The sequence below is a fragment of the Larus michahellis genome, chromosome 2 (assembly GCF_964199755.1).
Source record: "Larus michahellis chromosome 2, bLarMic1.1, whole genome shotgun sequence".
In the NCBI taxonomy this organism is placed as follows: Eukaryota; Metazoa; Chordata; class Aves; order Charadriiformes; family Laridae; genus Larus; species Larus michahellis.
The window spans coordinates 19,116,154-19,131,051 of NC_133897.1; the positions used below are offsets into that span (position 1 = coordinate 19,116,154).

Below are 14,898 nucleotides of genomic sequence, written 5' to 3' on the forward strand. Positions count from 1 at the left end.
TGGCAGTTTTGACATGTACTGCTAGCCAGGTATGCCATCCTTAAGAGACATTATGCCAGCATTTCTCCCTGTGCTTATGCAGGACAGCGACAAAACTAGCTGATGACCCATCTATGGCTTTACATTAGCAGGAAATTCCATATGCACAAAAGAAAATCCTGTCAAGATTTCATGGCCAGCTTAAGATAACTTTGTGCTTTGTACTGTAAAGTACCATTAATCTATGCATACAACCTTTCCACTTGGGGATACAGTCATCTCCTTTTGTGTGGAAAGGCAGGTAAAAAAATTCAGGCTGTCTCTCTCCACTCTATAACCCTCAAACAGCGGAAGACAGAAAGTGTTTTCAAGAGTTTCAAAGAACATCTCCGGTGGCATGTAAGCAAACCAAACCTGGATCATGGTAGAAAGAGTAGCCTTAACTACTGCGCTGACAAACTCTCTGATTGGTGTTCTATGTCTCTATATTCGTGAAAAAGAATTTTCTAAACGAAACAGCACCTCTTTCATACCTTTCATGTTTTTCATACGTACAGCCCCATCCAAGCTGGAAAGCAGCAACTACTTGTCAGTACACAGCAAAAAATAGGTGTTCAAGGCAGCATCCTCCCTCTGCTTCCCCTTCACTTAGGTTGTATTTTTGCTTTCAAGCTACTGAAACTGTTATTCCAGAAGATCTGCGAGGTCCGCAACAGCACAGATCAGACAGCGTGCAGCAAACAAGACAGCTGCTCCAGACTATCTTCTTTGTGCAACGAGCTGCCTGTTTACGCTCATCCAAACTGCCCCCAGAACGAGTGCAGTTCTGGCCAGCTCACAGCCCATTTCAGCGCATTGCAACTGCGTACTGAATGCAGCATGGTTTGTGCAGAAAAAATGAAACAGAACACAGTCACACCTGCAACCCGTATCATGATGTATCCCACATTAAAAATATCAGAAGACACCTATAATTGCTCTGAAGATCACAAATGTAAATAAATGAAGCTAAAGGCAAAGCTCATCTGAAGCCCAAAAACCTGATTTTCAACTTTCTTTACTTGATTTTATAATGTTTGAAGAAATCACTACAGCTGACTTTTCATGTCTTGCGGATGATCGTGTTCGGCATCAAAGATGGGGGAACATGGAACAAATGAAAGATGTACATAAGCTAGTATGCAGCTAACAGCAAAGCACTCAATAGGCTGATTAAAAGTCATCTGAAAAATGGTTCAAATGTGTAAAGACTCTTTCTGTGTTACAGTTCCAAGTCAGAAAAAGAAATACATTTATTAAAGTAGCATCTTCAACTTGAAACTATACCATGGTCTGAAATACACTAATAGAGAAATTAAGATTACTAAACAGTGGGAGTATGGTGAAAAACACTTCCCTTTTCTCACTTCTATTTCTTTGTGCGTTTGCCAGCACACTCAATAATCAGGCTCCCTACCAGCCTTCTTTGTTTCCTTCACTGGGTAACAGTGGAGACAAAAGAAAAACCTTGATTCATAAAGGTGGCCAAAGCGGTGAAAAACAAAAGTATCTCCTGGTGGATACTAGCCCAATGTCACTGACTTCAAAATAAATATTCAACTGTGAAACTCACTATAGCTGTCCTATTATGAAAGGCATTACAAATTCCTACTCCACCTCCTTCTCATACTGTTTAGTACTCTTGCTTTTCAGAAGAAATAAAATGTCAATTCAGTGTATGTGTTCTCCATTGGAGAGTACAGCTCTTGCTTTTGTCTTACTTATGAGGGAGAAGCAGCATAAAGTATTCACTGTACAGATTTTCATTAATTTCATAAATACTGTCCAAAAATAATATTAAACAAAACCAAAAAACCCGTATGCATGTGGCATCACCTGCACTGTTTGAATTTATCCTGTCTGCTTGTACTAACAAAAGAAAAACAGAGGAAATCAAAATCCATGTCAGCAAAAAATCAAATACAGTGTTCTATGAGTGTGACCAGCATTTACAGTCAGCACTTTAGATTCAGCTGCCCCTTAAAATAACACTGTTTAAATGAAGCAAAGCATTTCCTACATTTTTCTTTCACCTCTTAGCTGAGAATTATTCTTCAAGCTTTTTGGAAAGAGGTATTGAGACCTGACAACCTTTCCTTTCAAGAGTCAAGCACAGCATCACTCAACCACATGACAAAGCATCACCTTTCCTATGTTATAAAGGTTTTCTTTATTTGCACACGTACCAATACGTATTTTTGTTTCATTCTTTAGTCATAGACTTGTGATGCTCCACCTCTGTAGATGAGTCACTGATGCCATTCGTGGAAAGGTCTTTTACTGTGAGTTCCCTGCAGGGTAAATTATATCACAGAAAGGGCAAATGTGTGCCTGTCTTCCTGAAGAGGGGGACACCTGAGGATTCTGCAGATGTTTTTTCTAAAATGTATTAAAAACACTTTCAAAAATTCTTTTCAGAAAAAAGCTGCATAAAAATATCAGAGTACTGCATGACAAGAATGACAATCTTCAAAAAAAGCCACTGGCATTAGCTGAGCAGCATGTTGCTAGCACAGACATAGAGGATAAATCCTGCATTTCAAAACCTCAGTTCCTCCTTAGAAAATTAAACATGTTTAATTAATTGTTGTTTAATCCATACCAGGTATATAGCTAGTTCACAGAAGGAAACAATGAATATTGGCACAGGTCATAGACCTTATCCAGAGGTCTGCTTGTTTTAGCAATGCATCTGGACGTCTCTATAAGATTTTTTTAAAGCATTTAATTGCATCAAACCTCTGTAATGAAAAATTTGCACCACTAATTTGTCTAAGAATAAGTTGTAGGCATCCAGCTACCTTTGGAATTTGCCTTTTTCTGTAAAAAAAAAAAAAAAAAAAAAATCTGCAAGTTACAAAACTGTGGAATCTCCACAGAACCTCTGACAGAATAAGCACTAAATAAGACCCAACAAAGAATCCAACTGCTGCATTACCACCACTGGCTGTGTCAAAAAGAGCATTTTGCAATTTCTGTCCTCACAAAATGAGTTTACGAGGCAACCTTGACTAAGCTAGGAGGCAGCGCCTGAATATACTGAGAATACAGTATCAGAGCATTGGATTTCAGTTTCTCATTGGTTACACCATAACTTCCATAAGTAGTTAGTTAGGAAATCACACACCCTGCCTTCCACCAACTCAGCATTTCCACTTGGTTTACCTTTTCAGGGTCTCACTCCGGATGATGTATTTTACCATGTTTCATTCTTTAATGTAAGCTCTGTCTATACAATGCTGATTATTTTCTGCCAAAAAGACAAACAGCCGATATGACTGTAGTATTCCGTCTGTCTCACAATGTTTGAATTTACTAAGCCTGACAGATGGTTAATTACTGGCAAAATATTTCAATAGTGTGATAACCACAACTGATCCAGTTTCCTTAGGCTGTTCATTTTAGAGCTTATCACAGAGGGGCTGAAGGACTGCAGACATGTCCAGATCAAGCTCAGCATGTCCTGAGATGGGAGGACAGAGCTACACCCTTATTCTGGTTTTGTTTTAGGTCATGTTTATTTCTAAAGTTCATTGCAATCAAAATGCCCAGAATCTTCATCAAACATTTACATCCTGCGGGAGGTTCTCAGACTTGCCCTAAGCCACTTGCCCAAGTAACACTACTAGTGTAGGAATCAAATGTACAATCGAACCTCTGCTGCTAGGTATGTTTATGTGTATTAAAGTATGACATCTTGAGCCATCATGTATGTTTTACTTCCAAACTTGCCTTTGCTGTTTCATATTAAAAATCAACATCAATCCATGTACACTGCAGGATAAGTTTTCTTTCCCTGGCTGTGGATACTTGTTATGTCAATGAAGGAAACTTCCTCTCTGCAGGTTTTATTTGAAACACTGGCTCATCCTAAAAAAAAAACAACTTCCTAACGAGCAGCTTGGTGAGACTGGCTGCCAAATTATATATTTGACTCCTTTGTTCAGCAATGCTGAATTGCTCATTTTTCTCTTGCTGCCCTCAGGAACAAACCAGATGCTCAGTGAGCTAACAGACCACTGAGAAGGGGAAAAGATGCAGTGCCCCAGAATCCATCAACTGTGTGTGCTAGGGTGTAAATATGGGTTTGACCACATATCACAGGAAATAAATCAATTGTGCATACACCTATCCTAAATAATTTCACACAATTCAGTACGCAGACCCTCTTTTTACAAAGTCAGTGTGCAGAAGCTACTGTTCACCCAATCCTTCTCCCCAGTCTAAATGAAATCCAGATAAACTCTCTGTAGTACTCAACATATTCTTAAAGAAGTTTCACGTGCAACTGTCAAAAACTGGATCTTCAAGGAAATATTGATTTTCATCAGTAAAAATTGTGGAGAAACTGTAGTAATGACAAAGGCCAGGTTTTCACAGGTGTGCCATCTCACCCCAGTTCTGAGAGCTGTGCCTAAGCAACAGCTTGCACCAGTGGAGAATTACATGCTTCATTTTTTACCACTGCAGACGGGACTTTAAAATAGTATCAGAGAAAAACAGAAAGCACTAATTTTCAAATCCTTGCATTCAATATTCTGGGTTTTTTTGTTGAAAGTACAAGTCTTGCTTTCTCTGATTCCAAACTGACAGAGCCGAGAGCAAATTACTAATGCAATAGACAGCATACAGACTAAATGACATAATTTTAGACTCTTATCCAAATACCATATTAGCTTACCTGCGGATTTTTAAATAAAGCGTATTTTTCACTTTTTTCCAAAAACAGAATCTTATTCTCAGTGTCTCGAGTCCAGTCTGACAACACTTCAACAACGTTTTCATGGTCTTCAAAAAATCTTTCTGGAGAGACAGAACAGGTAATGCAAGACATTCAAACTCTCTCCCCCCTCCTGAGGCTGCAGAAATTCCTGTGTAAGAATGTAATTATTATCTTATGTTCACTCAGAGCTGGACAGCCCAGCACTCTTTTCCACTGCACATAAGGGAGCAAAACCACATGCAGACAGTGTCATGTGGAAAGGCAAATCAGCTACAGAAGATACCTTATGTAGCTCTCGCATGCTCCTGGATTCCTCCTGCACCTCTGTGCTGCTGACCAAAGACTGCAAAGGATGGAAACAGTGACCCACTAGGAGCAGACAGTTACACCCGTGTCTCTCAATGGCTTTCTGCTTTTGTTTGCTTTTGTTTTTTTTAAGGTTTGCAGTATGACTGAGGGGGTTATATATTTGCTTTGGCTACTGAATTGAAAAAAAAAAAAAAAAGAGTAAAAACTTATTTCCTTGTCTTTTTACTTATTGGAACAAATGCAAAATTGCTTTTTGTCAGCAGGAAGAATTCTATACACTGAAAATAAAATGTTTTGTTTCAAGCAACTGTATTTAAAAACAGAAATAGCAAAAGAGAGGAAATAAGAAGACAGAGACTGATGTGAAGATGTACTGTTTCGCCCAGCACCTCTGTAGTTAAATACTTCACCAGAGATGTGGGAGATGTAGTGTCAGTTCTCCCCCTTCCTGAGCTGATCTGAACCCAGACCCTCCACCCAGGAAAGCCACAGGGTATGCTGAGGTTAGGTAACTCTGATCTCTTCTTCTGCGGTTTCACTTGTGTAAAGTAGCTGAACAGTCACATAAACCCCCTTTGGAAGGAAAAGGAATTGAGCTTAATTTAACAGGTAATTTTGGAAGGGCCCAAACTGCATTTTTCTACAAATTCAGTATTGGGGCAGGGAATTCACCCAGCTCCAATTTCCTGTATGATTTTGGCAATGCCCTGGGAACATTTGTACTCCCATTTCAGTGGTCTGTGGTGATGACATCTTTCAAGGACCTAGATTGGCCTAGTATAAGAGGAGATAACAGAGCACGCATGTTGTAGTCTTTCTTTAACACTTCTTGTTCCTTTTGACAAGGGTTCACTTGTGAATTAATTAAATTCACAAAATGAATTAATGTGAATTAACTAAATTTACAAAGTGAGATTAGCTTCAAGGCCAGTTCACATGTACACAATAACTTTTAACAACACAAGAAATATAACACTTTTCATTTAGCAACTGATAGTTCTGCAATGCACTGGCAATATAAAGCACTATATAAACCCCAAGTAACTATTTGAAGGGTAAACAGTATCTTATAGTCCAGGATAGCCGTAAAATAATTCTCAGGTCATAACATTAGTTATTTAACAATAATTTTTGCCACATATACTTTTGTTTGTTGATTTCCAGTACCAGGCTTTTCTTGTATAAAAGGTATGATCTTACCATCCTCAGGAGGGTCTTTTTTATAATTATTGTTACAAAAAAAATTCAAAACTGGATGCCTATTATAAAGGAAACACTCTTCATTGCAAAACACATGCTGGTATGTACAGCCCAGTGTTATATCACCATCTCACTACTGAGATTTGTGATATTTAACAGGCAATTAATCTAAAACTGTAGTTTTTATTTGCAATGATCGTCTTTCAAAATAACGCTATATATAAGATAGTCTGTCAAGGAATTTCTGATATAAAACTAGCTTGGACTTTCAGTTCAGCCTGAAGTATTTGCTGCTCAGATTTTCTTCTTCAAGTAAAAGTAATTTTATTCTCTTGAATACTAACATGGAAAGCAGGCAGAAAGGGCAAGTACAGGAAAGCCTCTTTAAGCATGTAGATAGTAATAGAGCTATCTAGAACTGCCAAGAACAAAGAATAGTTCACATAATTTTGTTCAAAATCAAAACAAACTGCATGTTGCTGTGCACTGGAAGCAGAAGAAAGAATATGTACCATTCCATCCATATCAAAATTCCCTTTTGCAAACAAAAATGCTCCATTCCCAGCTAATTTGGACCTGGTGATAGACCTCTGCATCAGGAGTTCATAGACTTTTCCTTTTCTCTTGAACCAAATACTGATTTATTTCCTTTCCTACTCTTCTTCTGTCCTGGCTTTTAAAATAGGTTTTATTCATTATGAGAGTAATCCCTTACTATACCCTAACCCTAACCCAAAGCATCTAGCATTAGCTGGGACTAAAGTAAGACAAGTAATTTTTACTTACCAAAAAAAAAAAAAAAGTCTAACCATTAACCCCAATGTTTGTAGCATATGATCTCCCTGATGCTTTCAGTTTTAATTGTGTGATAGGGAATTCAAAATGTCTATCCAGTTATGAAGAAACACAGGTACATTCTTTTCAATGATTATGGAGATTCGGAAAACAATCTGTTTATATGCTGTCATCCTAACACTCAGAAATGTTTGTCCAAGTCACAGACGCTAGACCAGAAGGAGCAACTTTCCAAGACAAGAAAAGAGTCTAACATTATTCAAAGTGATATTTGTGACATTTCTAGGGTTTAATGATATTTCCAATAAGCAGGTACAAAAGAATGCAGCAACATTGCTTCATGTATCATCTTAATGGAGTAGAAAGAACAGATTGGCAGTTAATGTCTCTACCATTCTTACAATCAGATGAGTATCTCCTTGCTCATGAGCAGTCAGGCTTTTTCCAGCTTTTTTTTTCCAGTACGTAACAGCCTGCTGACAGCACTTCAGCACTGCATCCTCTCTTCAAAGAGTAGAGTGGAGTACTGGTGTGTTTGGGTCTGTCACTGCCTTGACAAACACAGTGAAATTCACATGGCCCCTTCATTTTGTGTAAACTAAAATAATGGAAATGGTGGTGGGCAAGGAGCCTTCTGCAGCTCACAGCACAAACAGAAGACTCGCTTCTACAGCAAGAACGGCCCAAGTACATTCCTGCAGCATCCCTCACCTTAGAGACTGCAATGTTCCAACACCATGGGCAGGAGAAATGTTATTAATTATCTTTTCAAGATTATCAATAGCATAGGATGCACTATATTTGCTATATGCTCTGTCACTTCATCACTTACCAATTTGCAGCTCTGGGTACATTTCATACAGACACCAATCGACGTTGCAGTCGCAATGCGTTTTCTCAAAGAGATTGTCTAAAACATCCCGTGTCACCTGACGCTCATCCACCATGAGTGACTTTGTGCTGTTATCGTACATGTGCACCTTGACAACAAGCTGAGTACAGAGTCACAGAAGAGTCAGTTAATTTCAGAAGCAAGTAAAAGGCTAGTCTGAATCTGCTAACACAGATAAGAAAGATTAAGGCTGAAGGTTATTACTGATTCAAAGGCACCCTGTCCCACAGTGAGCTGAGGGAATAAAACAGCTTGGAAGCTTTCACATTATATTACCACCAAAATAAAGACCTTTTCTCAAAAAAGGAAATTGAACCTTGTCCTGTGCATGACTTCAGGAAAGGTGAAATTGCTACGGAGAAAATGCAGAAGTTAATCTCTTCTCTAAATCTACTAGATGTGCAATTAAGGAAAATGCTTGATAAGGAAACCACGTACAATAGGACAGCGTGTCCCTTAATGCAAGCTAGATATGCAGAAAGTTTAGTTTTAAATGAGAAAAAGAATGGAAGAATCTTGCCATGTCAGCAATAGACTAACCTGAAATCAGACTGTACTAAGATGGGCAGTAGTCCAACACCCATCAATAAGCAAACAGATGAGTTACTTATGTTGACCAAATTAACCTAAGACACTTACTATTTCTTCCTTCTATGAAGCATTTGTTAAAAGAGAAACAGTGTGCGCTTTTCTTCAGAGAGGAACAAAGCAAGAAAATGCTGAAGTACATAAAATGTGATAAAGAACTGCAAATACATTATAAGAAAGTACTTAAAATGGTCCATTAGTATTGAAAACAGAATAAAAATTGTCTACAGGATCTGTAGATGGAAATTGGAACTAAACTGGTGAGTTGGGAGGATCTCTCCATATAGTCTTGTTTAAACAGCTCCTTATTTTAAAATGTGTGCATAAGAAGCTTTGGTACTATAGAGACAATCTCTGTTAAAGATAGACGCAGAGAGTGATGATCCCCAAGAGAAAATCTACACTACCTCTGAAAAGTAAAAGAAAATGTAACAAAAAATGTAAACTTGGTTTGATTCCAACCCTTGTAAGTATCTTCCTCTTTAAAATAATCAACTAGCTATAGTGCAGTTTATAGAGAAAAAGAAATATTGGACGTGCATAATTTAAAATGTGTCTGGGGAAAAAAGGGTATTTTTGTGTGGTTATAGTTGACTGCTCAAAAACATGCATGCATCTTCCATCTTCACAGAATCACAGAATGGTTGAGACTGGAACACACCTCTGGAGGTCAACTGGTCCAATCCCCTGCTCAAGCAGGGTCACCCAGAGCCCGTTTTCCAGGACCCTGTCCACATGGCTTTTGGGTACCCTCCAAGGAGGGAGACTCCACAACCTCCTTGGGCAACCTGTGCCAGTGCTCAGCCACCCTCACAGTAAAAAAGTGTTTCCTGATGTTCAGATAGAATCTCCTGTGTTTCGGTTTGTGCCCATTGCCTCTGGTCTTGTCACTGGTCACCACTGAAAAGAGCCTGGCTCTGTCCTCTTTACACCCTCCCCTCAGGTATTTCTATAGATTGACAAGATACCCCCGGAACCTTCTCTTCTCTAGGCTACGCAGTCTCAGCCTTTCGTCATAGGAGAGATGCTCCAGTTCCTTAATCACCTTTGTGGCCCTTCATTCATTGGGATGGAACTCTCTTGATCTTGGACGAGGTGATCCTTGAATACTAACCAGCTTTCTGGGGCCCCTCTTTTCTCCAGGGCCTTATCCCATGGGACTCTTCAAAGCAGGCCTTTGAAGAAACCAAAGTCTGCTCTCCTGAAATCCAGGGCTGTGAGCTCGCTTTTCACTACCCTCCCTTCCTTCTGCCTTCCGCTTTCAGTAAAAGAGAGAAGACCAGTTTTCTTGACAATTATTCAGTCAATTTAGAATTCATGAATGACACAGTAATTTCATTACAGAGACACAAGAAGATTAAGCCTTACTTCTACACTATGGTTCCAAATATTCAGGGTGGAAAAAAGGAAGTGGGAAAAAAAAAAAGTCTTAAAAATAAATGTTTCCTCCAAAAGGAGAATTGCTAACATTGCAAGGAAAAGAAGGTGATCAATGAGCAGTCATAACTTTAGTTACAGAGCTTTACAAAAACAACACCGGAGAAATCCTCTCAACACATTCTCTCAGAAGTAGAATTTGTACATGAACGTGAAGTGTTCTGTGGGAACCATCTCGAGTCTGGACACCCCTGAATTTATTGGAAGCTTCAATTCTTCTGGGAAGCTCTGTGGGCTCTGATCTACAGCGCTTCCCATCTCCTATTTGAGCAAGACTGAAAAGTCATGACTGTTTTTTCTTCACATGCATTTTTCAGAGTTACTGAACATTTGCAGCTTCCGTTGAGTTCAGCTGGAACGCTAGATTAGGATGAGTGGGCATAATTACATGACGCACTACAGCACTGTGCAGACACGAGCTGGAAGCTTCCTAATTTGTTCACCTAAAATAATTTCTGTTATCCTTGTACATTACTGCACTGCTGTGAAAAGATTTAGCAAGAAGACCCTCATTAATTTAATTGGGATTAGCTAAATCCACATCCACTGTAGAAGAACAGTTTAATACTTCTGGAATTAGCACAGCATAAGTAAGCAACATTTTTATGTACATTCCACTTTCTCTAAAGCAACATATCAGAACAGCAGGCTTTGCCCCAACATTGGAAAAAAAAGAGGCAGAGCATTACAAGTCCTCTTTAAAAAATAAGTCTCTCAGAGGTAGCATTTGCCCAGAGACTTATATTCGGGCAGATGACAAGACAGCTTCACAGAATGTTTTTGGTGTCTCAAGTTACAGACAAAATATGAAAAACCCCAGCGATTTTAGTAAGAACTTTATTATTAGGAAGAATGATAATAGATACTTATCTGGTAGCTCTTATGGTAGCATTTCACTATTTTAAGGCTCACCTTTTTAACTTTGGCTTCCTTCAGTTTCTCCAGCGCAAGTTTAATCTTGTCAGCTTTAGCCTGTGCCTCTCGTTCTTCCTGAAAAGACACAAGATATTTGGTATGCTTCTTGATAAGTAAGGCCAGCAATTTATGTTTACTTGAAAAGAGTTGTTTCTTGTTATTTATATCCAGAACATAAGGCTTGTTATGGGAAACTTCATAGTTACAGGGAATCCCCAGCTTTCCTTGAGCTATCATCCTTGAGCCAAAGCTTTGATTTACAGGTCCAGCGCTTCCTTTTGTTGCCCAGTCATACAGCTCTTACTGGATGTGCTCCTCAAATGCTACAGGAGTGCCTGAAAACTGGACTATTCTATGTTTCCATATGGGTTACAGTTGATACAAAAGAGAAGATGAAAGAAGATCTAGCCTGAATGAAACAGCACTGTGGATGCAGCCACTTGGAAGAAAACTCGCCACTCAATAGGGTTAAGAGAACTAGAGTTTTTAGGATCTTACTGAAAACTTGGCTTGCAATTATACCACTTATAATTTTATACTTACTGTTAAGTACATTCATTTACTTGAATTCTTTCCCTTGCCACATATGAGCTTTTACTGCACGCTTACTTACTGGGAGGAACACCTCCTTAAACTGGAGGATATCATGGCTTTTTATTCTAGTAATGGACATACTCATATTAACACAGACACAGTTAGACAGAGCACTCAAGTTAATTCCAGCTTTTGCTGAATGACACAGTAAGATTCCTAAAAATCTTAGTATCACCTGGCTCTTGTTTTACAAAGCAGCTCTATCAATATCATGCTCCTCTCTTAGTATCAGTGAGGTTTGTGATCCAAGACGACTCTGGATGCCCAGCAGCTGAGAGTTTTAGGTACATGTACCAGATGCTAACGCCTACTGTTGCCTCTGTGACTGGTGTATAGATTGTGACGATTTCTTTTTGCCATCTGTCTTCCAGTAGTCTCTCCCAGTCACATACAAAATTGGAAAACTACATTTTGGACAGCAAGTAACTGTAGCTCCTGTGGCTGCCTTGGACTGTTAGTACTACTGGAGGGTTCGGTTTCTTTCCAACTTTAAATCCCTGCTTCCTCTATTGAAAACTGTCTTTCCTTTCTTACCTCTTTGCTGATTTTTGCTGTCCCTGTTGCTCTCTCTCACTTTCGCAGTTTCCTGGGCGTAGGATTTTGTGCTACCGTACTCACAGGCAAATCCAACTTCCAGTCAATGACTGTGGGAGAAAGTTCCTGCCCTGCTTCCACACAAGATTTTTCTCTGTGTTACCTTCAGCCTCCATTTTCTACCCTAAAGTTGTAGTTTTAGTGGGTTTTGGACTAAGAGAAACCAAGGATGGCTGTAACTCATAGGAGATGCACTTGCAAGAAACTAGACTTAACTGAGCATTGCCACCACTACCTTCTTACAGAGATATCATAGAACCAAAGCAAAAAAAGAGCTAAGAAGGTTATCTTATTCATCCCAAGCTTTGAGGCAGGTTCAACCATAACTAAAGTACTCCTGACTGACATCCCTCTTGCTGAACTAAACATCTTTTGTTTTATCACTGCTTCTCCTGGATACTGGCATCCTTTATGATGTTAAAAATACCAAGGTGAGGTGTGCAACTTGAAAGAGATGGCTTCAAGCATGTTTGTTGATGTCAAATTCTCCACTATAAATGCCAGGCAATCAGTTAAAAAAAGTCTTGTGTTTTTTTTTTTTCTCCACAGGTATGGAAATTTGCATTGCTACAGCTCAGGGATGCTGAACTTTGAGAATTCAAGAATAGCTTCTATAGTTGAAGAGAAGCTGTTGGACAAAAGTGGCTTTCGCAGTGAGGCTGACCGTTCTACAGAGGGAAGAGCACACAGCCTCTCACACTATGGCCCTCCCCTTACCATCTCGAAATATCTTTCTGCAGGAAGCAGGAAAAGCCTCCTAACCAAAGTGGTTGAGTGTGGTGCGTCTGGGTTTTCTGCTGAAAATTTTAGGCAGGTATAACTCAGGCTTCACATGCATGCGCCCTGTGTTGAACAGAGTTCACACATTGTACAAATCTGTGTAACAGCTCTCGCCTGAAAGCCTTCATGTTTTCATAACCTTTGTCTTAATGTAGAAAAAGGAAATGATGCAAAGTAAATAAGCTATCAGATGCAAAATTTTAGCATCTTTAAAGAAATGCTTTGACAGCCTAACAGATTTGTTTTCCCACTACAGTATCGTCACCACATTTTCTGGATCTTCAAACAGAAGCACATAAAAGTAATCCAAATAATATCATAGAAAATGTAGAAGCCTTATTTAGCTTAAGGACAGGTTTAAAAAGAAACATCAGAGTTGATGGAACCTCATGAGACAGCCCTGGGCTTCCCCGAAAGAAAGGCTGTACTTCTTAATTTTGGCACACTTAAAGGTTAGAGAATAGAGTCTTAGTATCACAGGTGCACTGGGAATAATTAACACTACTCTTATTTGACTACAGACAACCAGAAGCGTTAAACAAAACATCAGCCTTGACTGGCTCAAGAATCACTTATCAACAATCCTGGCTAACAGGAACATGGATTTTGATGAAACAAAATACATTCCATTGACAGCTGCATTTAATTCTACTGAGCAGAAATGTCATGTCAAAGTAAATACTAACCAAGCCAATAAATATTAATTAGAAATCAGTTCTTTCGATATTAATTTTAAATGGTTATTATCTCCATCATTCACACCACAACTTGTGTAATAACCCCATAGGCACTTTTGCGGAGAGTAAGCCACGCAATGGGTATGCCATCAGAACTTGAATACAACCTGTATCAGAAAATGAGGCAAGGGTTGTGGGAGAAAGCAGAACCAGTGCCTTAATGAGGAAATCAGCTACTGCAGACAGTTTCCTTAGAAATGTCTCTACCTCCTGTTTCCACCCCTCTCTGGCCTCCCCCTGTATCTGGAAAAATGACCAGAAAACACTGCTAGACATTCAACTCAGCATACAGTCTCAGAGAAACACTTTAATTGAGGGAGACAGAAGTGACTTTCAGCTATGTTTTTGCATATAGAATTCCAGCTGTGTTTAGCAAGTGTATCCTCTTTTCACTCTGAAATCTTGTTTGACCCTCAGGTAATGCAGGATGCCAGCTAAAAGAGAATTAGCTCAGTACAAGACTCAAGAGAAAGAACCGTGTCGCATTGTTGATTTCAGTGAGCTTTAGATCACAGCATCATAAAAGCGCTGTTTGGAAGAGAGGTCTGGAGATCTGTAGTCTGGCTCCCTGCCCAAAGCAGGACTGTCACCAACACTAGATCAGGTCAGCCATGATTTTGCCTGGCAAATTTTGGAAAATCTCCAAAGAAAGAGAAACTGTGATCTCTCTGGGTCGCCTGTTCCAATGCTAAACCACTGCCTGAAAAGGTTTTCCCAATGTCCTGTCTAAAACTACCATCCTGCAATATGTAGCTGTTGCCCCTTATTATATGACCTAACACTACCATGGAAGAATTTGTGTCCACCAGCTTTGTAGCTTCCCTTCAGGTATTTTTAGGCTGTCATTAGATCACTCCTCTGTCAGACTAAACAAGCCTAGCTCCCTCAGCCTGTCCTTGCTGGCCCCTGATCACTCCATGCCCCTGGCCATCCCAGTAGCTGTCTGCCGGACACTCTCCAGTATCTCCACATCCAGAATGGGGTGCAATATTCCAGGTGTGGCCTCACCAGAAAGGAATAATGGTTCCCTCCGTCTGCTGGCCATGCTCCTCCCAACACAGGCCAGTTTCCCATACTGAGATGACCTTGCACTCGCGGGTCTTGTTCAATGTGGCATCCACCAGGATGCCATCTCCTTTTCAGCAGAGCTGCTGCTCAGCCTGTGGCCTCCTAAACTGTACAAATGCATGGAGTTATTTCACCCCAAATGTAGAACCTTGTACCTTGCTGGGTTTCTGAGGGTTTTGCTGGTCCAGTCCTCACATTTCTCAAGGTCACCCTGCACTGAAATTCTACCATTCATCTTGTCAGTCAGT

At 39.7% G+C, this 14,898-nt stretch overlaps 1 protein-coding gene across 3 annotated transcripts in view; it reads right to left on the reverse strand.

The window, feature by feature from the left end:
- The window catches only part of APBB1IP (amyloid beta precursor protein binding family B member 1 interacting protein), a 66,942-nt gene that overhangs the window by 30,662 nt on the left and 21,382 nt on the right, over positions 1 to 14,898 (reverse strand). For all 3 annotated transcript variants that reach the window (XM_074574429.1, XM_074574428.1, XM_074574427.1), the window contains exons 5-7: positions 10,875 to 10,952; positions 7,878 to 8,037; positions 4,700 to 4,821 (exon numbers count right to left, since the gene is read on the reverse strand). In XM_074574429.1, coding sequence (XP_074430530.1) covers positions 4,700 to 4,821; positions 7,878 to 8,037; positions 10,875 to 10,952 — 360 coding nt within the window. The remainder of the gene's footprint in view (positions 1 to 4,699; positions 4,822 to 7,877; positions 8,038 to 10,874; positions 10,953 to 14,898) is intronic.